Consider the following 26,056-nt stretch of genomic DNA (forward strand, 5'->3'; position numbering starts at 1 on the left):
AATCCTCAGACTTGGTACTATTTTTTGCAACATTGTAAGCCTCTTCTTCTAATACTCTCCTTAACTTCCTGAGTGAGCCACGGATGGGTCTTTCTTGACGAGTTTTTGCTTTTGCATGGAATGTACTTTTGCTGAACCCTTTGAATTGTTTATTTAAATGTTTCCCACTGTTCATTTACCACCATACCTTCCAGTCTATTTACCCAACTAACCTTAGCCAGTTCCCCTCACCTTCGCAATTGGCTTTGTTTTAAGTTTAAGATTCCTGTTTGTGATTGAAATGTGTCACTTTCAAACTTAACATGAAATTCAATGGTATTATGATCACGATTTGCCAGTGGATCTTTGACTACGACATTGCTAATTAACCCTGTTTCGTTACATAATACGAGATCTAAGATAGCTTTATCCCTAGTGGGATCGACAATGTATTGCTCCAAGAAACTGTCACAAAATCATTCTACAAATTCATCTTCTAGACCATCGTTGCCAATTTGATTGTCCCAGTCTATATGCAGATTAAAGCCCCCACAATTAATACATTACCTTTTTTACATGCTCCAATAATTTCCCATTTAATGTTCTGTCCAATAACTATTGTTAGGGGCCTGTAAATTACTCCCACCAGTGTTTTCTGACTCCTGCTATTCCTAATTTCCACCCAAACTGATTCTGCTTCATGATCTTCTGAGGCCAGATCCCTTCTTATTAATGTCCTTATGTCATCCTTTACTATCAGGGCTACCCCTTCTCTTTTGCCATTCTGTCTTGAGTCTCTGAAATATTGTGTATCCTGGAATATTCATTTCCCAACCTTAATCTCCTTGTAACCTTGTCTTGGTAATGGCAATAAAATCTGGATCATTTACCTCTATTCATGCCACTAGTTCATCTATCTTATTACAGATGCTTCATGCAATCAGATAAAGGAACTTTAATTTCATTTCCCTGCATTGACCTTATTTGCCGATGTACAAATTTTGTTAAATTCTACCTCTTCCTGCCCCATTCTGTTGGCATTTACCCACATCACTATCCTGCTCCGAAGCCCTGACCTCTCTTTGGATTTCTAAATTTCCCTTTACCCAAACCCTCCCAGCCTCTTTTAGTTTAAAGCCCTGTTAACAGCCCTAGTTATGCGATTGGCCAGGACAACAGTCCCAGCCCGATTCAAGTGGAGCCCATCCCAATGGAATAGCTCCCTCTTCCCGGAGTACTGATGCCAGTGCCCCAAGAATCAAAACCCCTTTCTCCCACACCACTCTGAGCGACGTGTTTAGTTCTCTAATCTGCTTGGCCCTGTGCCAATTTGCACATGGCTCAGGTAACAATCCGGAGATGATTACCTTTTATGTTCTGTGTTTTAGTTTGGAATCTAACTCCTCAAATTCTCTAAGCAGAACATCATTTCTGGTTCTATCTATGTCATTGGTTCCCACATGGACCACAAGAACTAGATCCTCCCCCTCCCACTCCAGTTTCCTCTCCAGCCGCGAGATGTCCTTGACCTTAGCACCGGGCAGGCAACACAGCCGTCGGAGCTCCCGGTCGCGGGTGCAGAGAACAATATCTATCCCCCTGACTATAATGTCTCCTATCACGACCACATTACTCTTCACTCGCCCTACTGGAATGGCATCTTTCATCATGGTGCCATGGTCAGTTCGCTCATTCACCTTACAGACCTTCTCTTCATCCACACAGGTAGCAAGGACCTCGTATCTGTTGGACAAGGGCAGGGGCTGAAGCTCCTCCATCACTACATTCTGATTCCCCCTATGTGCCTCACTCATTGTCACACCCTCCTGTCCCTGACCATTGGCCATCTCTAACGTTCTCCCTACTCTATGGGGTGTGACTGCCTCCTGGTAACTTTCCCCCTCCCTGATGCTCCACAATGTCTGCAACTCAGTCTCCAGCTCAGCAATTCTGAGCTGAAGTCATGCAAGCTGCAGACATGTTGCCCGAAATAGCAGTGCATTCCACAGATTCCCACATGTTGCAGCACACCACCAGCCCTGCCATCTCTGGACAACCTTATTTTTTCAATTAGTTAATAATTCACACAGTTGAAGAAATGGAACTTGCTCTCATCTACCATGGAGTCAAAAGAAGGAGACTTACCAGTTGCTGGAGGCTAAAAAAATAGGAAAAGGAGCTCCTCTTTCCTCCTCTGCACCGAATTCCCATGTGCACCAAATTTCCAACTTCACTCTGACAATGTCACACTCAACCAGATGTCTCCTCTCACTGCGTCCCCTCACTGCTGTGAGGGTGCGCTGCCTCAGCAGTGGCCACCTCTCTCAATGGCATTGCCGAGGCTGCAGAATTGATGGCACTATGATTGGGCTGGCAGCATGGAAGGCCCACCTTCCCCACCTGTTGATGGTCCAGACAATGCATTCTCACTTACAGCCAATCATTTTATGTCCCAACGTTGGGACTTGGTTGTTGCCGGTAAAAGCTCACCCAGTGTGTTAGACACCTCTGCTACACTCAGGAGATGTTCACTGAAACCTGCCACCTGCTGCAGCCACAAGTGCAAACTCAGAGCAGGGCAAGGATGTCATTGCCAGAAGCTGTGAAGGTGAACTTAGACATGAACTTTTATGTGTTTGGCTCCTTCCAGGCTGCAGTAGGCGATATTTGTAATAGCTCCCAGTTCACCATCCACTGTTGCGTACAGGAGATCACTGAGGCTCTGTATGCCAAAACAGCTGAAAACATTTGATTCTATTGTTGCTATTACAGAGACTTGGTTGAGGGAAGGACAGGGTTGGCAGCTAAATGTTCGAGGATTTAGAAGCTTCAGGCGGGATAGAGGGGGATGTAAAAGGGGTGGGGGAGTTGCATTACTGGTTAAGGAGAATATCACAGCTGTACTGCGGGAGGACACCTCGGAGGGGTCATGCAGCGAGGCAATATGGGTGGAGCTCAGGAATAGGAAGGGTGCAGTCACGATGTTGGGGGTTTACTACAGGCCTCCCAACAGCCAGCGGGAAGTAGAGGAAAAGATATGTAGAAAGATTTTGCAAAGATGTAAAGGTAACAGGGTTGCAGTGGTGGGTGATTTTAACTTTCCCTTTATTGACTGGGACTCACTTAGTGCTAGGGGCTTGAATGGGGCAGAATTTGTAAGGAGCATCCAGGAGGGCTTCTTGAAACAATACGTAGATAGTCCAACCAGGGATGGGGCTGTACTGGACCTGGTATTGGGGAATGAGCCCGGCCAGGTGGTCGAAGTTTCAGTAGGGTAGCATTTTGGGAACAGTGACCATAATTCCATAAGTTTTCAGGTACTTGTGGATAAGGATAAGAGTAGTCCTCGGGTGAAGGTGCTAAATTGGGGGAAGGCTAATTATAACAATATTAGGCAGGGACTGAAGAATTTAGATTGGGGGCGGCTGTTTGAGGTTAAATCAACATCTGACATGTGGGAGTCTTTCAAACGTCAGTTGATTAGAATCCAGGACCAGCATGTTCCTGTGAGGAAGAAGGATAAGTTTGGCAAGTTTCGGGAACCTTGGATAACGCGGGATATTGTGAGCCTCGTCAAAACGAAAAAGGAAGCATTCGTAAGGGCTGGAAGGCGAGGAACAGACGAATCCCTTGAGGAATATAAAGACAGTAGGAAGGAACTTAAGCAAGGAGTCAGGAGGGCTAAAAGGGGTCATGAAAAGTCATTGGCAAACAGGATTAAGGAAAATCCGAACGCTTTTTATTCGTATATAAAGAGCAAGAGGGTAACCAGGCAAAGGGTTGGCCTACTCAAGGACAGAGAAGGGAATCTATGTGTGGAGCCAGAGGAAATGGGCGAGGTACTAAATGAGTACTTTGCATCAGTATTCACCAAGGAGAAGGACTTGGTGGATGATTAGCCTAGGGAAGGGAGTGTAGATAGTCTCAGTCATCTCATTATCAAAAAGGAGGTGTTGGGTGTCTTGCAAAGCATTAAGGTAGATAAGTCCCCAGGACCTGATGGGATCTACCCTAGAATACTGAGGGAGGCAAGGGAAGAAATTGCTGGGGCCTTGACAGAAATCTTTGCATCCTCATTGCCTCCAGGTGAGGTCCCAGAGGACTGGAGAATAGCTAATGTTGTTCCTTTGTTTAAGAAGGGTAGCAAGGATAATCCAGGAAATTATAGGCCGGTGAGCCTTACATCAGTGGTAGGGAAATTATTAGAGAGGATTCTTCGGGACAGGATTTACTCCCATTTGGAAACAAATTGATTTATTAGCGAAAATCAGCATGGTTTTGTGAAGGGGAGGTCGTGTCTCACTAATTTGATTGAGTTTTTTGAGAAAGTGACGAAGATGATTGATGAAGGAAGGGCAGTGGCTGTTGTCAATATGGACTTCAGTAAAGCCTTTGACAAGGTCCCTCATGGCAGACTGATACAAAAGGTGAAGCCACATGGGATCAGAGGGGAGCTGGCAAGATGGATACAGAACTGGCTCGGTCATAGAATACAGAATGTAGCAGTGGAAGGGTGCTTTTCTGAATTGAGGGATGTGACTAGTGGTGTTCCGCAGGGATCAGTGCTGGGACCTTTGCTCCTTGTAGTATATATAAATGATTTGGAGGAAAATGTAGCTGGTCTGATTAGTAAGTTTGCGGACGACACAAAGGTTGTTGGAGTTGCAGACAGTGATGAGGATTGTCAGAGGATATAGCAGGATATAGATCGGTTGGAGACTTGGGCGGAGAAATGGCAGATGGAGTTTAATCCGGACAAATGTGAGGTAATGCATTTTGGAAGGTCTAATGCAGGTGGGAAGTATACTGTAAATGGCAGAACCCTTAGGAGTATTGACAGGCAGAGAGATCTGGGCGTACAGGTCCACAGGTCACTGAAAGTGGCAACGCAGGTGGATAAGGTAGTCAAGAAGGCATACGGCATGTTTGCCTTCATCGGTCGTGGCATTGAGTGTAAAAATTGGCAAGTCATGCTGCAGCTGTACAGAACTTTAGTTAGGCCACACTTAGAATTTGCGTGCAATTCTGGTCGCCACACTACCAGCACGTTTAGGCTTTGGAGAGGGTACAGAAGAGGTTTACCAGGATGTTGCCTGGTCTGGAGGGCATTAGCTATGAGGAGAGGTTGGATAAACACGTATTGTTTTCACTGGAACGACGGAGGTGAAGGGGCGACATGATAGAGGTTTACAAAGTTATAAGCGGCATGGACAGAGTGGATAGTCAGAAACTTTTTCCCAGGGTGTAAGAGCCAGTTACAAGGGGACATAGGTTTAAGGTTAGACGGCAAAGTTTAGAGGGGATGTGCGAGGCAAGTTCTTTACACAGAGGACGGTGAGTGCCTGGAACTTGTTTCCGGGGGAGGTGGTGGAAGCAGGTACCATAGAGACGTTTAAGAGGCATCTTGACAAATACATGAATAGGATGGGAATAGAGGGATACGGACCCCGGAAGTGCAGAAGGTTTTAGTTTAGGCAGGTATCAAGATCAGCGCAGGCTTGGAGGGCCGAATGGCCTGTTCCTGTGCTGTACTGTTCTGTGTTCTTTGCTGTTTGTTCTATCTTGCCAGAGAGAGACAGACAGTGAGCATGCGGCTGCATGAAGATTGCAGTCTTTCCCATGTTGCAACTGACACACATGTGGTAAACAAAAGCCATGCTGCCACACAAAAGATAATCAAGCACATCATTGGGGCACTTAAAACAATGCTTTTGAAATCTGGATCGCTCTGGAGGAATCCTGCAGTACTCATCAGAGCGCATGTCAAGATCTGTCATGGTCTGCTGCATGCTGCACAACCTCGCCATCATACGGGCACAGCCCCTGCCACCAGTTATATAGAGAGTAGCTGAGGAGGAGAAACAAAAGGAGGAGAAAGGAAGGAAGCAATCTACACATCCCTTTTTTGGCTGTGCTTTCTCTGATCGATTCATCCGACTGCAGTACTTGCGAATGCAACCCCAATTCCCCATCCAACAAAAGTCTCACTCCTTGGGCTGAATTTTCATTGCGGAGGCAGGAAACAGGAGTCGAGTCTGGTTTTAGGTCAGGAACTCAACTCTGATGGGGAACTAATTCAGTTTTTCAAATGGGTAAGCCCTTAATTGGTATGGAGAAGGGTTTCCTGTCTGCTTAGAGCCTGTGGGGCTGAGAATAGTGGTGGGAGAGATGAACTGTGGGACTCATGCAGACACCCCACAGCAGCCAACACTGAGACTGCTGATTGTCCGGAGGGACACATGTGCGTTTTGTGCCAAAACCTCCGCCGCACCAACAGGAAGTGAGATGTCACAAGAAGCTGGTGGCCTAGCACTGGGGGCAGGGAATCCTTCGCTTCATCGATGCGACCAGCATCTAATTCTGGGGGCTGTGAGGGAGAGGAGGGGGGCTTCTTCCCAGAGGGTGGCAGCAGGAGCCCACTTCATTGTGCAGCTCGGGCACCTCTGTTCAGTGTTATCTCCCTCCACCTCCACTACCTCCTCCTCCTCTCTTACCTCCTGTTCCTCCCCTGATGAGTTGTCTCCTTCCACAGCCTCACTGTCCTCAAAGTCCACACCTCTCTAGAGGTAAAGGAGAGCTCAGCAAGACCACCACAATGTTAGAGACGCTTGCAGGAGGGTAGAAGGTGACATCTGACCAGTTCAGGCACTGGAATCGCTTCTTCAGAAGCCCGATACCCTATTCAATGGCTGGCATGCTGAGCAGGTGGCTGATTGTATTGCTCCAGTGCCTCTGTCTGGGGCTCCCGTACAGAGGCTAGTAACTATCTCTTCAAGGGATTTCTCATCCCCTTGGATGGACTGAAGATCCAAAGCAGCCTGGACTGGCGGATAATGAAGGAGTTATGGCAGTTGCCATGAAAGTAAGCACACGCAAGGAGGAAGCTCTTGTTGTGACTGCAGACCAGTTGGATGTTGAGGGAGCAGAATCCGTTCCTGTTGATGGATCTCAATGCCAATCACTGGGTACATTGATGGCTGCAATCGATGATGCCCTGCCCCTGGACTGGAAGCAAAACCCACCGCCCTCTGTCCATGCGCAGGCCCATCTGTGTCAAAATGGATGTAGTCCTCCTGAATACGGCATCCATTACCTGCCTGATGGTGTGATGAGCTGCTGACTGTGAGATGCCACCCAGGTCCACAGCTGATCCCTGTTGCATAGAAATTCAGGGCGATGGACACCTTAACCGTTGCAGGTAAGGGACTGCCATGGGGCCACGAGGTCTCGGATCATTGTGGATCAGAGCACAAATGTCCAAGACAAACTGCCTGGTTAGGTGCAGCCTCCTACGGATCTGGCGCTCTGTCATTTGCAGATATCTGACTCTTGGGTGGTAGACCCGATGTCTAGGGTAGGGCCTCCATCCTCTTGCAGATCCCTGTTGTGCTCCTCTGGCCCCCTGTTGTCCAGAAGGTTGCATCTTCTGAAGCTCATCCTGGCTGCTCTGTGCAATGTCAGAGTAGCATCTTCCCATTTGAACTCCTTCTGCTGGGCTTTGTGTGTTCACAAAGCCTTCCCCTGCCAACACCAGCTGTCCAAGTGATGCCAGCAGGCTCATGTCCCTTTCCAGATTTCTACCACTCACCGCTGAGAAAAGCAAGTCTTTCAGCTCCAGCAATGGCTACTCTGTGGCACCTTTGGAGCAGTTGAGCTTTATTTTGGACCTCTGCATCATGTTAATCGGCCCTTCCCAGTGCCCTCTTGGCCTTCTGCATTGTTCACATCTTCTAAACCCTGCTGTGGTCCAGACATGGCGTTCTCCCCATGCCCTTCCTTTGAAAATCCCAAGCTGCTGCTAACAAGCCTGTTAATGAGCTCCACAATGAGCTCAACAGGAAATTTATTGGAGGAGTGCAAGATAGTCATTCCCTCCCTGCTAATGTCACTTTAAAAATGGTTTTGTGTTCTGGAGGGGGCAGGACTCTGTGCCAACCTCTGAGAATGCAATCATCAAATGGCGCATGCAACCGCTCCTGCTCCCAGCAAGCTTTAAAAATCCGGCCCCTTATCTTGCCATTAATGACTATCACAATGTTGAACTAAATGCCACCACGAAACAATATTCCAAACCAAATTTATAAATCAAACCATCCAATATTCCGTACAAAAATCAACTAATCATCACTGTGCATTCCGTCAATACTGTCTTGCATGTGCCTTTGCCCATCCTAGTGCTACCCCAGTGACTGCAGCATGGCAGATAGAAGGCTGCTGACTTTCAGTGGGTCAGACTGCAGATGGCCTTGCAGGATAACTTCGACCAGTTCTGGCCCTTGAAGACCCGGTTTTGCATTGCATCATCTCGATAGCAGTTTGAACTGATTGGCTGACAGGCAACAGCAAGGGCACTGGGGGAGTGGCAGTGGTGAGAGGACAAGTACTGCCATTCTGAGACAGGACAGCAGGTTAGTGCTTCTCACTGTCGTTGATGCCGCAACAATCCTAGCAATGTGTAGGAGGACAGATTGCGTCACTGTTGTGACACCATGCAAGTTCCTTTGCATACTGGTATCCGCAGGTATGATGGCACTGTCTGAGCTTGCGTGGCAGCAAGCTGAGCTTACTTGACTTCAGCACAGCGCCCAAATGCTGGATGGCTTCTGCTTGTGTTGCAATTGAAGCTGAGACATCAGCCATCAAACACGGCATTATGGATAGGTCCACAAATGTTTTCATGGAGCTGACCACCACTTTCATGCTGCAGAGCATGGGCTCCAAGCTCGGCGCAAACCCTGCGCCATGTTGCTGCCAGACATCTCCATTTTCCTTGAGATTTATCGCAGGCCTTCTGGCAGGCCTGCCAATGCATCAAGCATTTCAATGTGCATATCCCTCAGCCTTCTTATGTAGCCAGCCCGTGCGACCTTGTGCCCACTCCAGCCCTCACCCCCACCCACCCCAGCGATCTAGCACCCACGCTACTCTTGTTCCCAAGCCTGGTTACAGGCCACTAATGCCTCACCACATGCAGGTCCCAACTCTAATCTATCTTCTAAAGTATGCGCAGTTCAGTGTGTGAGAGCGAGTGACGGGGTTTCTGAGGCGAGTGGTGCACTTGGTAGGATATGGCATTTGAAGACTCTTTCACTGACCTTGATCACCTCTGTGAGCTCATTGAACTTCTTGTGGAACTGCAACCAAATCCTCTGGGCTAGATTGCTGGCATTGACCTGGCTATCTGGTCCCACTGCCTTTGCAATGTCTGCCTGGAAGGCCTTCTGATCCCCTGTGAATAGCAGACATCTCTCCTTTCCTCCACCTCCTGCCCAAAGCTTCTAATGCAGCGTTCAAGAACCTTGGAGCATGCTTTCTCTCCCGTTGTAGCATTAGTTATTCTTCTTACAGGTCAGACCCTCTTCCCCAGCCACTTCCAGCACCTGCTCCAGCCAGAATGCACCTCACCCTTAAGAGATGCAGTTTTGCTTTAAGTAGTGCAGATTAGTGTTAAGTGGGGCTGGTCTCACAAATACTTGGGCCACCTGCTGAGGCATGGAACTACTCAACAACATGTCTAGCACAGGGCAGCATGCTCAGGTTCAATGAAGAGAGCAGGAGGGCATGCCAGGAGCAGCTCCAGGCATACCTCAAAATGAGGTGTCAACTTGATGAAGCTACAACCTAGGACTCCTTGCATACCAAACAGCGCAAGCAGCATGCGATAGATAGAGCTAAGTGATCCCATAACCAATGGATCAGTTCTAAGCTCTGCAGTCCTGCTACATCCAGTTGTGAATGGTGGTAGACAAAACAAATAACAGAAGTAGGTGGCTCCACAAATATCCCCATCCCCAATGATAGGGGAGCCCAGCACATTAGTGCAAAAGAGAAGGGTGAATCATTTGCAACAATCTTCAGCCAGAAGTGCCGAGTGGAAGTCCCCAGCATCACAGATACCAGTCTTCAGCCAATTCGATTCACTCCGCGTGGTATCAAGAAATGGCTGAAGGCACTGGATACTGCAAAGACTATGGGCCCTGACAATATTCCAGCAATTGTACTGAAGGCCTGTGCTCCAGAACTTGCCGCGCCCCTAGCCAAGCTGTTCCAGTACAGCTACAACACTGGCATCTACCCGGCAACGTGGAAAATTGCCCAGGTATGTCCTGTACACAAAAAGCAGGACAATTACCGCCCCATCAGTCTACTCCCGATCATCAGTAAGGTGATGGAAGGTGTCGTCAACAGTGCTATCAAGCGGCACTTGCTCAGCAATAACCTGCTCAGTGACGCTTCGTTTTGGATTCCATCAGGGCCTTTCAGCTCCTGACTTCATTACAGCCCTGGTTCAAACATGGACAAAACGGCTGAACTCCAGAGGTGAGGTGAGAGTGACTGCCCTTGACATCAAGGCGGCATTTGATCGAGTACAACATCAAGGAGCCCTAGCAAAACTGGAGTCAATGGGAATCAAACTCTCCACTGGCTGGAGTCATACCTAGCGCAAAGGAAGATGGTTGTGGTTGTTGGAGGTCAAGCATCTCAGCTCCAGGACATCACTTCAAAGTTCCTCAGAGTAGTGCCCTAGGCCCAACCATCTTCAGCTACTTCATCAATGACCTTCCGTCAGCCATAAGGTCAGAAGTGTGGATGTTCGCTGACGATTGCACAACATTCAGCACCATTCACGACTGCTCAGATACTGAAGGAGGCTGCATAGAAATGCAGCAGGACCTGGACAATATCCAGGCTTGGGCTGATAAGTGGCAAGTAACATTCATGACATACAAGTGCCAGGCAATGACCAACTCCAACAACATCTCCCCTTGGAATTCAATGGCATTATGATTGCTATATCTCCCACTATCAACATCCTGGGGGTTACCATTGACGAGAAACAGAACTGGAGTAACCATATAAATACCATGGCTGCAAGAGCAGGTCAGAGGCTCAGAATCCTGCGACAAGTAACTAACCTCCTGACTCCCTAAAGCCTGTCCACCATTTACAAGGCACAAGTCAGGAGTGTGATGGAATATTCTCCACTTGCCTGGATGGGTGCAGCTCCAACAACACTCAAGACACTCGACAGCATCCAGGACAAAACAGCCCGCTTGATTGGCACTCCATCCACAAACATTCACTCCCTCCAACACCGATGCACACTAGCAGCAGTGTGTACCAGCTACAAGATGCACTGCAGCAATGCACCAAGGCTGCTTAGATAGCACTTTCCAAACCCACGACCTCCACCACCTAGAAGGACAAGGGCAGCAAAATGTATGGGAACACCACAACCTGCAAGTTACCCTCCAAGCCACACACCATTCTGACTTGGAACTATATTGCCGTTCCTTCACTGTCACTGGGTCAAAATCCTGGAACTCCCTTTCTAACAGCACTGTGGGTGTACCTACCCCACATGGACTGGAGCAGTTCAAGAAGGCAGCTCACCATCACCTTCTCAAGGGCAATTAGCAATACCCACATTCCATGAACGAATAGAAAAATGCTACAATCATTAATTTCGGGGCTATCAGATTTTGCAGCCTTTACTTTTCATCTGTCTCATCATTTCTCTAGATATTCTTTCCCAATCTCTTTTACTTTTTTTTTTGTTATTTTAACATTGCTCCATCCTTTCATGCCAAAGCCAAATAATTTTGGAAGACACACAAAAGCAATAGTCATCTGACTCCTGAGAATAGCAATGGCAGAAGGTATAAGACCAGCCTTGCTGGTCTGTCATTGCTTGATTTCAGATTTGGTGTGAAACAATATTTTAACACTTGGATCTCCCGGCCACTGTATAAAATTATTTTTGAATAATTTCAACATTAGGGCATTGAAAGTTGATTGTCCAGTAATCAAAGCTCTGCACCTGCATATAAAGATCTATAACCAAAACTCTCCTGGGTGACAGATTGCAAGCTGTTGCTGGCAAAGTAACTTAGGTCTGCAGTTTGAGACCATTGTTACAACAGCATTTTAATTAATCTACCCTGCTGTAATTATCTATAACTTTTTTCTGATCTTTTAAATTTAAATTACTTTACTTACTTTATTATTTCTCCCGAGATCTCACAAGTCTGTTTATGCAATGGGATCCATACTGGGATATCAAGCATCTTACTACCTGAAAACTTTGATGACAAGTGACAGACACACAGACACAGCTGTTTCAATGAAGTCCTGTGGCTGATCTGTCACTGTACTATTTGAACATTTTGGGCCAAATTTTCCCGTAGGTTTCGGGACCCCAACATCAGGACTAAATGGGGGTCCTGAGCCTGCATTTACTGGCAGCAAGACCGGGGGAGCTATTTTCTAATTGGCCGCCTCCGAGCTTGCTGTCCAATTAAGGATGGAGGATGGGCTCTCGACCCAATCAGAGGGCTGGCACCTCTAGAGCTTCAGCGGGAGGGGTAGGCGACGCTGAGGCATGTCAGGAATCTAGAGGGCACTGCAACATGAAACTCGCTGCCTATGAGGGTGGTGGAAGCGGAGATAATTCATGATTACAAAATGAAATTGTATGGGCACTTGAGGGAAATAAACTTGCAGGACTACAGGGGTAGAGCAGGGAAATATGACTGATTGGATTGCTCTACAGAAAGCCATGAACTCGATGAGTGCAATGACCTCCTCTTTGCCATAATGACTCTAGGGGGAATTTTATGCTGGCGGTGGAGGTCTCGACATCGGGATCCCCCAGTCGCATCTTTTCCGGAAGGCCCACCAAGTTTAGTGCCATTCAGGCACTTAAATGGACAGTGGCGGGCCTTCCATCGGATTTAGGACGCTGTCGCTGGAGAGCTGCCAGCCAATTGGAGGTTGGCAGCTGCAGCGCCACTGAAGAGGCGGTGGTTGATGCTGGCAATAACCATCCTGGAGGCCGAGGATTGTCGCTGGACCCAGGCCTCAGATAGGACAGGGCAGGAGGGTCTGGCAGGGTGGGGCCGTGGGGGAGGGAGTGAAGGATGTTGGCAGCAAGGGCAGGAGGTTGGCCCTCAGTGGACGCCCCCTCCCTTTCCTGATGCCGGATCCCTCGTTCAGGCGCTAAGTGCCTTTGAACGAAGGGACCCCACCTCTCCACCCTGGAGCTGGGAAGCAGTCTGCAGTTTTTTGTGCCGTGCTTCCCATTCGGTGACAGGGCTGCCTGCCGCACAGGTAATTGTGGCTGTGCAGGAAGAGGCCCCTAACTGTGTGTTAATTACCCAGTTAAGGGCCTGAATTGGCAATGGGGCGGGAAGGCCATTCACAGGCCTTCATGCCCCGGACTAAATTTCGACGGTGGGATGGTGGCGGCAACTGCCCTCACCCACCCGATTCTATGGTCTCCCTGCCTCCAAACCCGCCGCAGGGGAGAGCATTAAAATTCACCTCTATGACTCTAGGGCAGGGACAGGCAAATTCCATCAACAGCTGGCAAGTGGATTTATGATTACTGTTCCTTGTCTGCCACCATAGTGCAAAAGTGGAGTTGACACAATACTAAAAATGGCCTCCTTCAGTTAATGTGACAGATTGAAACAGCACAATTAATTTTCATGCCAAAAGCCAATGATAAAGATCTTATGTGACAATACCAGCCTGACCATTGAGACAGGAGGGTTAAAATTTCGTCTTCATTGCACAAATGATAATCTCGATGGCCAGCCAGAACGCTCTGAATTAAAGTCTACTCCTACATTACTTACAAAACCTTCATCTTAACTGTGAGAAAAACCACAGGATATCTGATAGCATTATTAAAGAATTCAGACAAGTATATAATAACAGGCAAATTCTAAGCCTGCAGATCCCAGGACTAGAAATTTTAACTCATGAAAATTTCTGAACTTTCACTATCTTCGGGTGAAACCTTGTTCAGAATATGCTTTAGTAACATGTGAAGAGTGTAACTGGTCTGTTTTTAGTCCCTGTTTGTGTACTGCAAATTGATTCACTAATAATCACATTTTCTGTTCAGTACTTACTAATTTATTGTAAAAGGCAATCCTATAAAAATTAAATTTAAGAGACTGCTTTGAATGCATATGCTGAATTGTCTTCTTTATTGGTCTATTAACCTACCTTTCACAGTTATGAAAGCTGTAGTTTGTTGATCCCCAAAAGAACAGGTATAGTCTCCTGTGTCTTCTGACTTCAAGTCATGAATCTGCAATATTTGTACAGGTCCTTCCTGTTTCATTTCATATTTCTCATTTGGAGAGATCAACAGTGACCCTTTCCTCCACGTAACTGGCACATTAGGTTTTGACAGTTCACAATGTAGGGTTGCTGTTTGGTACTCCTCAATTTCTATGCTCTGTAATTCTTTTTTCAAGGTTACTGGTGCAGCTGAAATATAGCCAAATACATTTATTTAATAGAATTTTTCAAAATTTCAATCATCCATTTACAAGAAATGTCAGCAGGAAAGAGGAAAACCTTATTCTCACTTTCGAATAATCATGTCACAACTGCAGACAAGTTTATGTTTTACTTAAGTCACAAAGAATGCATATCTAACAGTGGGACGGTCAGCACTCAAACCACATGCACTTCCAGGCCACTGCTAAATTAGTTGGGTCCATTTTTCAGGAATCCTGGGTGGCCACCGAAAGCAGCCATTAATCATCAAGCATCTGGTATTGAAGGGTCTAATAACTGTTAGAGGACGCCTCGAGTACATTTGTTTCAGATGAATGGAGCAGGCACTGGGCCTGATCCCCTCTCAATTCTTCAGTCGCCACTGCAGCATAAGTTGTGGCAGTCAACAAAAGGTAATATTTAAGTAAAAACTAATTTTTTAAATCATTCCTGTGAAACCAGGAGGAGGGCTCCCCTGACTCAACAGTCTTTGCAATCTTCCCCCATCTGCTCCCGAGATTTAAATTGTCTTCTTGAAATTTATGGACCTGGAAGCATATAATGCGCCAGCAGCATATGCAAAAAATTGTCAACATGGTCAAGAACCAACCTTGGGCCAGCCAGTTAGGTATGCTAGTTACGGGCCCAAAAACGGACCAAAATCAATTTCCACCCCTCTATGTCTTCAAAATGATTCATTAGGTATGTCACCTGAGATGCCCAGTGCAAGAACTCACCCTGAAGAGTTATAAAAATTGACTTTTCTTTTAAAGCAGTGGACAATGTATTTCAAAATGGCTGCCAAAGGTCAAAAGACCTGGTTGCCCATTCAAGCTGTCTACTGTCTGGCAAGAACAAAAGAATACATTCAAAACTAAGAAGTGTCAATTGCACCCATCCTAAATCCATCAAGACATTTCTGAATTGAATGGGTTCTTCTGAAACAAAGAAGGTACGAAGTAGCCACATCCTAGGCCATTGTTAGTCAACACAGGGAGGAAATCCTCTGCTTCCCAGCAGAAGCAAAGGTGTGAAACCATGTTTGATCTTAATAGGTAGCTCTCTGGAGAGAAAGAGACGGAGAAGCATCATTAGCAGCTTGTCCAGCTGAGAGCTGGGAGAAAATCCAACTGAGAACTGGGAGAAAATCCAACAATGAGAAAGGAAGGCACCCTGCTATGAATTCTACATTTTCAACTTGTGCAGCAGTGAATTGGAAGTGATCCTCCATCTTCAAACTAAACTTTCAACCAACAGAGAAATCGACAAACACTCAGGCATGCAACTAAAGGGAACTTGAACTTCTGAGAGAATTCAACAGGTTTACTGTGAACCCGAAAACCCTACCTACTTCAAGTCACTTAGTCCATTTCCTCCCTATCCGTCTCTTCTTGGGTGTGTGTGTGCGAGTGAATGCGTGAGTGAGATGCATTTGCGACAATTTCGAGATAAGGCATATTGCTCAATGAATAATTAATCTTTTGTTTTAAACCAACAAGAAAACCTGTCACTGTCTGTTTATTTGACACATGGAACACAAAGGGGTTAAAACCCTAATAACAAAAACGCTTCCTGCAGTCAGGTGAGCGTTGAACAGTGTGAACCACCCACACTCCTCACCATGTGGCCATAACAAATTCGGGGTTCGTCGGGATCTGAACCACCAAATAAACGGTAGATTTGTAAATGGGAGGAAAATTGACCTCTAAAATTGTGGAAAAGTAAACAAGTGGGTTTTCTTGTATTCATCTGCTTTTTCTCTATGGTGTTAGAAATAAAAAATATTACCACAATTAAGGCTGAAGAGTTTGTAGAGCAGGGAGACATATCCCATGATAAGTTAAAAAAATTTAATACTGAAGATTTAAAAAGCTTAGCTACAGAGACAGGAATCACTTTTAAACAAAAAGCAAAGAAACCTGAACTGGTGAAGAGTCTAGCTAACAATTTTAAACTTACCCCTGAGCCCGACAAAGAGGCAAATATGGAATCTAAAAATGAAAAGATAGCTTTAGCTAGAATTCAGAAGGAAAGGGAGAAGTTGCAGTTGAAAAAAAGAGATGCAGTTGAGGAGAGGAAATGCAGTTGCAGTAGGAAAGAGAGCAAACAGCCAGAAAGTTTGAGTTAGAATGGTTACAAGCACAAGGTAAGCATGCTACTGCCAGTCAAACCTTATACTATCATAGGAAATAGGAGCAGGGGTAGGCCATTCGGCCCATCCAAATCAGAGCAAAATTTTGATGCTCCAGGACACTCAAGACTAGTGCCAAAATTTAATGAGGAGGAGGAGATTTGTCATACTTTATCTCATTTGAGAAAATAGCTACCAGGCTAAAATGGCCAACAGAATTTTGGATTCTCCTCTTATAAGGCGAGTTTGTGGGTTGGGCTTGTGAAGCTTTCTCCCTGTTATCAGACGAGAGTTCCTCTGACTATGAACAAACTAAAACTGCAATTCTAAATGCATGTGAGTTAGTACCTGAAGCATATAGACAGAAATTCAGACACACCAAGAAAAGACCAGCACAGAATTACATTGAATTTGAAAGAATTAAACATGTGGCTTTCGATCGCTGGATACAATCCCTCAAGCCAGAACCCTCGTATGAAAATTTGAGAGTAGAGATGTTGCTAGAAGAAATTAAAAATAGCATCCCACTTACTATAAGGACCCACATTGACGAACAATGAGTGACAAGGGTAAGAGAAGCAGCAAAAATGGCTGACGAATATAAGTTAATACACAAATCCCTAATTTAGAATAAATTTGAGTCTAGTAACTCTTACAGGCAAGGGAGAGATAGCAGGGATGCATATGAAGCAGAAATGGGCTCGAGAGAAAACGAGAGTAGGGAAGGAAAACCAGTGCAGTCTCCAACTTTTAAAAGAAGGAACACAGGTGATAAACCAGTACGGGCATGCCTGGTGTGTTTCCAGTGTGGGATAACTGGGCATGGCCAGGCAAATTGTTGGTATTCCAAAAAGCAATAGGAGGCGCTGCAGTCAAACCTGTGTCCATAATTATGAAAGTGGTAAGCATGTGTTCCAACAGAACGCAAGAACAAAGCACATACCAGAATGTTTTACAAAAAGGAAACATGACTTATTTCGTATCCAAGGCACCAGGCAAAGAGAGAACCATCCTTATCAATACCAGTTGTTTTCAAACACTACTGGCAGCCAGGTTAACAGAAATGCCACCCAAAACCAGAACAAATATCACGGTATTGATAAAAGATCTTACTGGAAAATGCTTGAAAGTTCCTTTAGTTAAAATTTACCTACACAGTACGTTGGTCACCGGAAAGCCACGATTGGAATCATTCTGAACTTACCTATGCAGGTGGTTGACCTATTGCTTGGCAATGACTTGGCAGGAAGCACAGCATTGTACCCAGAGGGTCCAGGACAGTCTACGGATACTGGAGAAACTGAAGGGAACAAACAAAGCTCTGCATAGCTGCAGAGAGCTGAGGAAGTCCCAAAAATCCCACAGAGGGCAATAGGGCCAATAAAGTTTGAAGAGGTTAAAGGCAAGCCAGTGAAATTTAAAAGGTCAAGATAGAGCCAGATAGAGAATTTAAAGGAGCTAAGATCAATGCAGCAAAGGTTGAAGGAAAAATACCGAGATATGGTTAGCCGAAACCTTCTTTAAAGATTTAAATAGGGACATGGAAAGTTCTTAAACAGGCAAGCCAAGCATGAGGGAGATGCCTCACCTCCTCCTGCGCTGTGTGGGAAATCAGGGACACTTCCAGTGTCCCTGACGACCATGTGTGCAGGAAGTGTATCCATCTGCAGCTACTGGCTACCTGCAATACGGAGCTGGAGCTGCGGACGGATTCATTGTGGAGCATCCGCGATACTGAGATCGTCGTGGATAGCACGTTTAGCGAGGTGGTCACACCGCAGGCAAATGCTTGCTGCAAAGGCAGAAAGGGAATGGGTGACCACCAGCCAGAGTAGAGGAAGGCAGGTAGTGCAGGAGTTCCCTGTGGCCATCCTCCTCTCTAACAGATATACCGCTTTGGATATTGTTGGGGGAGATGGCTCAGGGGAAAGCAGCAAGAGCCAAGTTCATGTCACCATGGGTGGCTCTGCTGCACAGGAGGGGAAGAAGAAGAGAGGCAGGGCTATAGTGATAGGGGATTCAATCATAAGGGGAACAGACAGGCTTTTCTGCAGCCGCAAAAGATACTCCAGGATGGTATGTTGCCTCCCTGGTGCGAGGGTCAAGGATGGCTCTGAGCGGCTGCAGGGCATTCTGAGGGGAGAGGGCGAGCAGCCAGTTGTTGTGGTACATATCAGTACCAAAGACATAGGTAAAAAAAGGGATGAGGTCCTACAAGCTGAATATAGCGAGTTAGGACGAAAATTAAAAAGTAGGACCTCAAAGGTAGCAATCTCAGGATTACGACCAGTGCCACGTGCTAGCGAGAGAGCAAGAAGATATATCAGATGAATACATGGCTGGAGAAATGGTGTAAGGGGCAGGGATCCCGATTCCGGGGACATTAGGACCGGTTCTGGGGAGGGTGGGGCCAGTACAAGCTGGACGGGTTGCATCTGGGAAGACCGGGACCAATTTCCTCGGGGGTGGGATTGTGTTTGCTAGTGCTGTCGGGGAGGGTTTAAACTAGAATGGTACAGGGATGGGAATCTGAGCAGGCAGACAGAGAGGGAAACAAGGATAGAAATGAAAGACAGAAAGGTAAGAAGCAAAAGTGGAAAGCAGAGAAAACAAGGGCGAGAAACAGATGGGGCCATAGTGCAAAATAAAGCTAAGATGACTAACAATGTCAAAGAGACATGTCGATAGGCATTGTGTCTTAATGCAAGGCATATTCACAATAAGGTAGATGAATTAACAGTGCAAATAGATATAAACAGTTACGATATAATAGTGATCATGGAGACAAGGCTTCAAGGTGACCAAGGATGGGAACTGAACATCCGGGGGTATTCAATATTTAGGAAAACAGGCAAAAAGGGAAAGGAGGAGGGGTAGCATTGTTAGTAAAGGAGAAAATCAATGCAACAGTGAGGAAGGATATTGGCTCGGAAAATTATGATGTGGAATCTGTATGGGCGGAGCTAAGAAACACCAAGGGACAGAAAACGTTGGTGGGGGTTGTCTATAGACCCCCAAACAATAGTGGAGATGTAAGGGGTGGCATTAAACAGGAAATTAGAGACGCATGCAATAAGGGTACAACAGTAATCATGGGTGACCTTAATCTACATATAGGTTGGTCAAACCAAATTAGCAATAATACTGTGGAGGAGGATTTCCTGGAGTGCGTACAAAGAACAAAGAAAATTACAGCACAGGAACAGGTCCTTCGGCCCTCCAAGCCTGCGCCGATCCAGATCCTCTACCCAAACATGTCGCCTATTTTCTAAGGGTCTGTATCTCTTTGCTTCCTGCCCATTCAAGTATCTGTCCACATACATCATACAACACGCTATCGTGTTCGCATCGACCACCTCCGCTGGCAACGCGTTCCAGGCACCCACCACCCTCTGCGTAAAGAACTTTCCACGCATATCCCCCCTAAACATTTCCCCTCTCACTTTGAACTCGTGACCCCTAGTATTTGAATCCCCCACTCTGGGAAAAAGCTTCTTGCTATCCACCCTGTCTATACCTCTCATGATTTTGTACACCTCAATCAGGTCCCCCCTCAACCTCCGTCTTTCTCATGAAAATAATCCTAATCTACTCAACCTCACTTCATAGCTCGCGCCCTCCATACCAGGCAACATCCTGGTGAACCTCCTCTGCACCCTCTCCAAAGCATCCACATCCTTTTGGTAATGTGGCGACCAGAACTGCACGCAGTATTCCAAATGTGGCCGAACCAAAGTCCTATACAATTGTAACATGACCTGCCAACTCTTGTACTCAATACCCCGTCCGATGAAGGAAAGCATGCCGTATGCCTTCTTGACCACTCTATTGACCTGCGTTGCCACCTTCAGGGAACAATGGACCTGAACACCCAAATCTCTCTGTACATCAATTTTCCCCAGGACTTTTCCATTTACTGTATAGTTCACTCTTGAATTGGATCTTTCAAAATGCATCACCTCGCATTTACCCTGATTGAACTCCATCTGCCATTTCTCTGCCCAACTCTCCAGTCTATCTATATTCTGCTGTATTCTCTGACAGTCCCCTTCACTATCTGCTACTCCACCAATCTTAGTGTCGTCTGCAAACTTGCTAATCAGACCACCTATACTTTCCTCCAAATCATTTATGTATATCACAAACAACAGTGGTCCCAGCACGGATCCCTGTGGAACACCACTGGTCACACGTCTCCATTTTGAGAAACTCCCTTCCACTGCTACTCTCTGTCTCCTGTTGCCCAGCCAGTTCTTTATCCATCTAGCTGGTACACCCTGGACCCCATGCGACTTCACATTCTCCATCAGCCTACCATGGGGAACCTTATCAAACGCCTTACTGAAGTCCATGTATACGACATCTACAGCCCTTCTCTCATCAATCAACTTTGTCACTTCCTCAAAGAATTCTATTAAGTTGGTAAGACATGACCTTCCCTGCACAAAACCATGTTGCCTATCACTGAAAAGCCCATTTTCTTCCAAATGGGAATAGATCCTATCCCTCAGTATCTTCTCCAGCAGCTTCCCTACCAATGACGTCAGGCTCACCGGTCTATAATTACCTGGATTATCCCTTCTACCCTTCTTAAACAAGGGGACAACATTAGCAATTCTCCAGTCCTCCGGGACCTCACCCATGTTTAAGGATGCTGCAAAGATATCTGTTAAGGCCCCAGCTATTTCCTCTCTCGCTTCCCTCAGTAACCTGGGATAGATCCCATCCGGACCTGGGGACTTGTCCACCTTAATGCCTTTTAGAATACCCAACACTTCCTCCCTCCTTATGCCGACTTGACCTAGAGTAATCAAACATCTGTCCCTAACCTCAACATCCGTCATGTCCCTCTCCTCGGTGAATACCGATGCAAAATACTCGTTTAGAATCTCACCCATTTTCTCTGACTCCACGCATAACTTTCCTCCTTTGTCTTTGAGTGGGCCAATCCTTTCTCTAGTTACCCTCTTGCTCCTTATATATGAATAAAAGGCTTTGGGATTTTCCTTAACCCTGTTTGCTAAAGATATTTCATGACCCCTTTTAGCCCTCTTAATTCCTCGTTTCAGATTGCGCCTACATTCCCGATATTCTTCCAAAGCTTCGTCTTTCTTCAGTCGCCTCGACCTTATGTATGCTTCCTTTTTCCTCTTAGCTAGTCTCACAATTTCACTTGTCATCCATGGTTCCCTAATCTTGCCATTTCTATCCCTCATTTTCACAGGAACATGTCTCTCCTGCACGCTAATCAACCTCTCTTTAAAAGCCTCCCACATATCAAAAGTGGATTTACCTTCAAACAGCTGCTCCCAATCTACATTCCCCAGCTCCTGCCGAATTTTGGTATAGTTGGCCTTCCCCCAATTTAGCACTCTTCCTTTAGGACCACTCTCGTCTTTGTCCATGAGAATTCTAAAACTTACGGAATTGTGATCACTATTCCCAAAGTAGTCCCCTACTGAAACTTCAACCACCTGGCCAGGCTCATTCCCCAACACCAGGTCCAGTATGGCCCCTTCCCGAGTTGGACTATTTACATACTGCTCTAGAAAACCCTCCTGGATGCTCCATCTAGACCTCTAACACTAAGTGAATCCCAGTCAATGTTGGGAAAATTAAAATCTCCTATCACCACCACCCTGTTGCTCCTACATCTTTCCATAATCTGTTCACATATTTGTACCTCTATCTCATGCTCGCTGTTGGGAGGCCTGTAGTACAGCCCCAACATTGTTACCGCACCCTTCCTATTTCTGAGTTCTGCCCATATTGCCTCACAGCTCAACTCCTCCATAGTGCCTTCCTTCAGCACAGCTGTGATATCCTCTTTGACCAGTAATGCAACTCCTCCACCCCTTTTACCTCCCTCTCTATCCCGCCTGAAGCATCGATATCCTGGGATCTTTAGTTGCCAATCATGCCCTTCCCTTAACCACGTCTCAGTAATAGCAATAACATCATACTCCCAGGTACTAATCCAAGCCCTAAGTTCATCTGCCTTACCTACTACACTTCTTGCATTAAAACAAATGCACCTCAGACCACCAGTCCCTTTGCTTTCATCATCTGCTCCCTGCCTACTCTTTCCCTTAGTCATGCTGACTTCATTATCTAGTTCCTTACAGGCTTTAGTTACTACCTCCTTACTGTCCACTGACCTCCTCATTTGGTTCCCAACCCCCTGCCACATTAGTTTAAACCCTCCCCAACAGCGTTAGCAAAAGCACCCCCAAGGACATTGGTTCCAGTCCGGCCCAGGTATAGACCGTCCAATTTGTAATAGTCCCACCTCCCCCAGAACTGGTCCCAATGTCCCAAAAATCTGAACCCCTCCCTCCTGCACCATCTCTCAAGCCACGCATTCATCCTGACTATTCTTTCATTTCTACTCTGACTATCACGTGGCACTGGTAGCAATCCTGAGATTACCACCTCTGAGGTCCTACTTTTTAACTTGGCTCCTAACTCCCTAAATTCTGCTTGTAGGACCTCATCCCGTTTTTTACCTATATCACTGGTGCCTATGTGCACAACGACAACTGGCTGTTCACCCTCCCCCTTCAGAATGTCCTGCAGCCGATCTGAGACATCCCTGACCCGTGCACCTGGGAGGCAACATACCATTCGGGAGTCTTGTTTTCGACCACAGAACCGCCTATCTACTCCCCTTACAATCGAATCCCCTATGACTATAGCCCTTCCACTCTTTTTGCCGCCCTTCTGAACAGCAGAGCCAGCCACGGTGCCATGAACCTGGCTACTGCTGCCTTCCCCTGGTGAGCCATCTCCCTCAACAGTATCCAAAACGGTATACCTGTTGTGGAGGGAGATGACCGTAGGGGACACCTGCGCTGCCTTCCTGCTCTTTCTCTGCCTTTTGGTCACCCATTCCCTTTCTCCCTCAGCAATCCTAATCTGCGGTGTGATCAATTCGCTAAACGTGCTATCCACGACCTCCTCAGCATCGCGGATGCTCCAAAGTGAGTCCATCCGCAGCTCCAGAGCCGTCATGCGGTCTAACAAGAGCTGCAGCTGGACACACTTCCTGCACGTGAAGGAGTCAGGGACATCAGCCGTGTCCCTGAGCTCCCACATTGAGCAAGAGGAGCATAACACGGGTCTGAGATCTCCTGCCATTTTTAATCTTAAGCTTAACTTAGTCTGAAACTTAGAAAAAATGAAAAAGGAACGAAAAGTTTTTACCAATCACACGATAAAAAAAAAAGTAGAAAAAGCCTTACCTTATCGACACACCACCAAGTCCTTTTTTTTTTGGTTAGAGGAGGAGGGCGAGTGGGAGACACTACCCGTGTAGTTTCTCGGGTTCAGAAAAGGCCCAAATATATAGGGTTTTACTTACCCAGCAGCCCCTTGGTCCGCCGAAAACAAAAGGGAATTAAGTTTAAGCTGAAACTGACCTTCCCAGCTGCTCACTCGCTCGCACTCTCTGCTCCAGAATAAGCTGCTGCAATGATAGTATTTTAGACCAATACGTTGAGGAGCCAACTAGAGAACAGGCTATCCTAGACTAGGTATTGTGCAATGACAAAGGATTAATTAACAATCTTGTTGTGCAGGATCCTTTGGGGAGGAGCAACCATAACATGATAGAATACTTCATTAAGATGGAGAGTGAAGTAGTTGGATCCGAAACTAGGGTCCTGAAACTAAATAAAGGAAAGTATGAGGCACGAGTTGGCTATGGTAGATTGGGGAACTTTACTAAAAGAGTTGACGGTGGTTAGGCAATGATAATATTTAAAGAACGTGTGCATGAATTACAACAATTATTCATTCCTGTCAGGTGCAAAAATAAGATTAGATTAGATTGGATTAGAGATACAGCACTGAAACAGGCCCTTCGGCCCACCGAGTCTGTGCTGACCATCAACCACCCATTTATACTAATCCTGCACTAATCCCATATTCCTACCAAACATCCCCACCTGTCCTTATATTTCCCTACCACCTACCTATACTAGTGACAATTTATAATGGCCAATTTACCTATCAACCTGCAAGTCTTTTGGCTTGTGGGAGGAAACCAGAGCACCCGGAGAAAACCCACGCAGACACAGGGAGAACTTGCAAACTCCACACAGGCAGTACCCAGAATCGAACCCGGGTCCCTGGAGCTGTGAGGCTGCAGTGCTAACCACTGCGCCGCCCTATTAGCCACCGGAAAGGTGGCTCAACCATGGCTTACAAAAGAAATTAGGGACAGTATTAGATCCAAATAGGAGGCAGATACAATTGCCAGAAAAAGCAGCAAGTCTGAGGATTGGGAGCAGTTTAGAATTCAGCAAAGGAGGACAAAGAGGTTGATTAAGCGGGGGAAAACAGAGTATGAGAGTAAACTTGGGGGGAGCATAAAAACTGATTGTAAAAGCTTCTGTAAATATGTGAAGAGAAGAAGATTAGTGAAGACAAATGTAGGTCCCTTACAGTCAGAAACGGGGGAAATTATAATGGGGAACAAAGAAATGGCAGAACAATTAAACACATACTTTGGTTCCGTCTTCACAAAACAGTACACAAATAACCTCCCAGAAATGTTAGGGAACCAAGGGTTTAATGAGAGGGAGGAACTGAAGGAAATCAGTATTAGTTACAAATAGTGCTAGGGAAATTAATGGGGTTAAAGGCTGACAAATCCCCAGGGCCTGATAATCTACATCCCAGAGTACTAAAGAAAGGGGCCCTGGAAATAGTGGATGCATTGGTGGTCATCTTCCAGAATCCTATAGAATCTGGAACAGTTCCCACAGACTGGAGGGTGGCAAATGTAACCCCACTATTTAAAAAAGGAGGGGGTGAAAAACAAGGAACTACAGACCAGTTAGCCTTACATCAGTAGTGGGGAAAATGCTGGAGTCTATTATAAAGGATATGATAGCAGAACACCTGGAAAGCATAAACGAGGTTGGGCAAATTCAGCATGGGTTTACGAAAGGGAAATCATGCTTAACAAATCTACTGGAGTTTTTTGAGGATGTAACTAGTAGAATAGATAAGGGAGAATTATAGCTATAACGGAAACGTCATTGAGGGATGGGCAGGACTGGCAGCTCAATGTTCCGGGGTACCGATCCTTCCGGCGTGACAGCGGTGGAGATAAGAGAGGAGGGGGAGTTGCACTATTGATTAGGGAGGACATCACGGCAGTACTTAGAGAGAATATCACGGGCGGAATGTCCAACGAGGCTATATGGGTAGAACCTAGAAATAAGAAAGGGGTGATCACTTTGATGGGATTATACTATAGGCCCCCCAAAAGTCAGAGGGAAGTGGAGGAGCATATATGTAGGGAAATCACAATTAGGTGTAGGAATTATAGGGTTGTAATAGTAGGTGATTTTAACTTCCCTAATATTGACTGGGACTGCCTTAGGACTGAGGGATCAGATGGGGAAGAATTTGTTAAGTGTGTCCAGGATAGTTTTCTGAAGCAGTATGTGGATGGCCCTACTAGAGAAGGGGCTACACCCAACCTCCTCTTAGGAAATGAGAATGGGCAGGTGGTTGATGTGTCAGTGGGGGAGCACTTTGGGACCAGTGACCATAACTCTATTAGCTTCAAGATAGTTATGGAAAAGGATTGGTCTGGTCCTCAGGTTGAAGTCCTAAATTGGGGGAAGGCTAATTTCGATG

At 46.2% G+C, this 26,056-nt stretch overlaps 1 protein-coding gene across 1 annotated transcript in view; it reads right to left on the reverse strand.

Moving 5' to 3' along the window:
• The window catches only part of obscnb (obscurin, cytoskeletal calmodulin and titin-interacting RhoGEF b), an 868,128-nt gene that overhangs the window by 418,383 nt on the left and 423,689 nt on the right, over positions 1-26,056 (reverse strand). Inside the window, exon 85 of the mRNA XM_068053434.1 lies at positions 13,996-14,262. Within this exon, the coding sequence (XP_067909535.1) occupies positions 13,996-14,262 (267 nt within the window). The remainder of the gene's footprint in view (positions 1-13,995; positions 14,263-26,056) is intronic.

Source organism: Heterodontus francisci, chromosome 2 (genome assembly GCF_036365525.1).
Source record: "Heterodontus francisci isolate sHetFra1 chromosome 2, sHetFra1.hap1, whole genome shotgun sequence".
In the NCBI taxonomy this organism is placed as follows: domain Eukaryota; kingdom Metazoa; phylum Chordata; class Chondrichthyes; order Heterodontiformes; family Heterodontidae; genus Heterodontus; species Heterodontus francisci.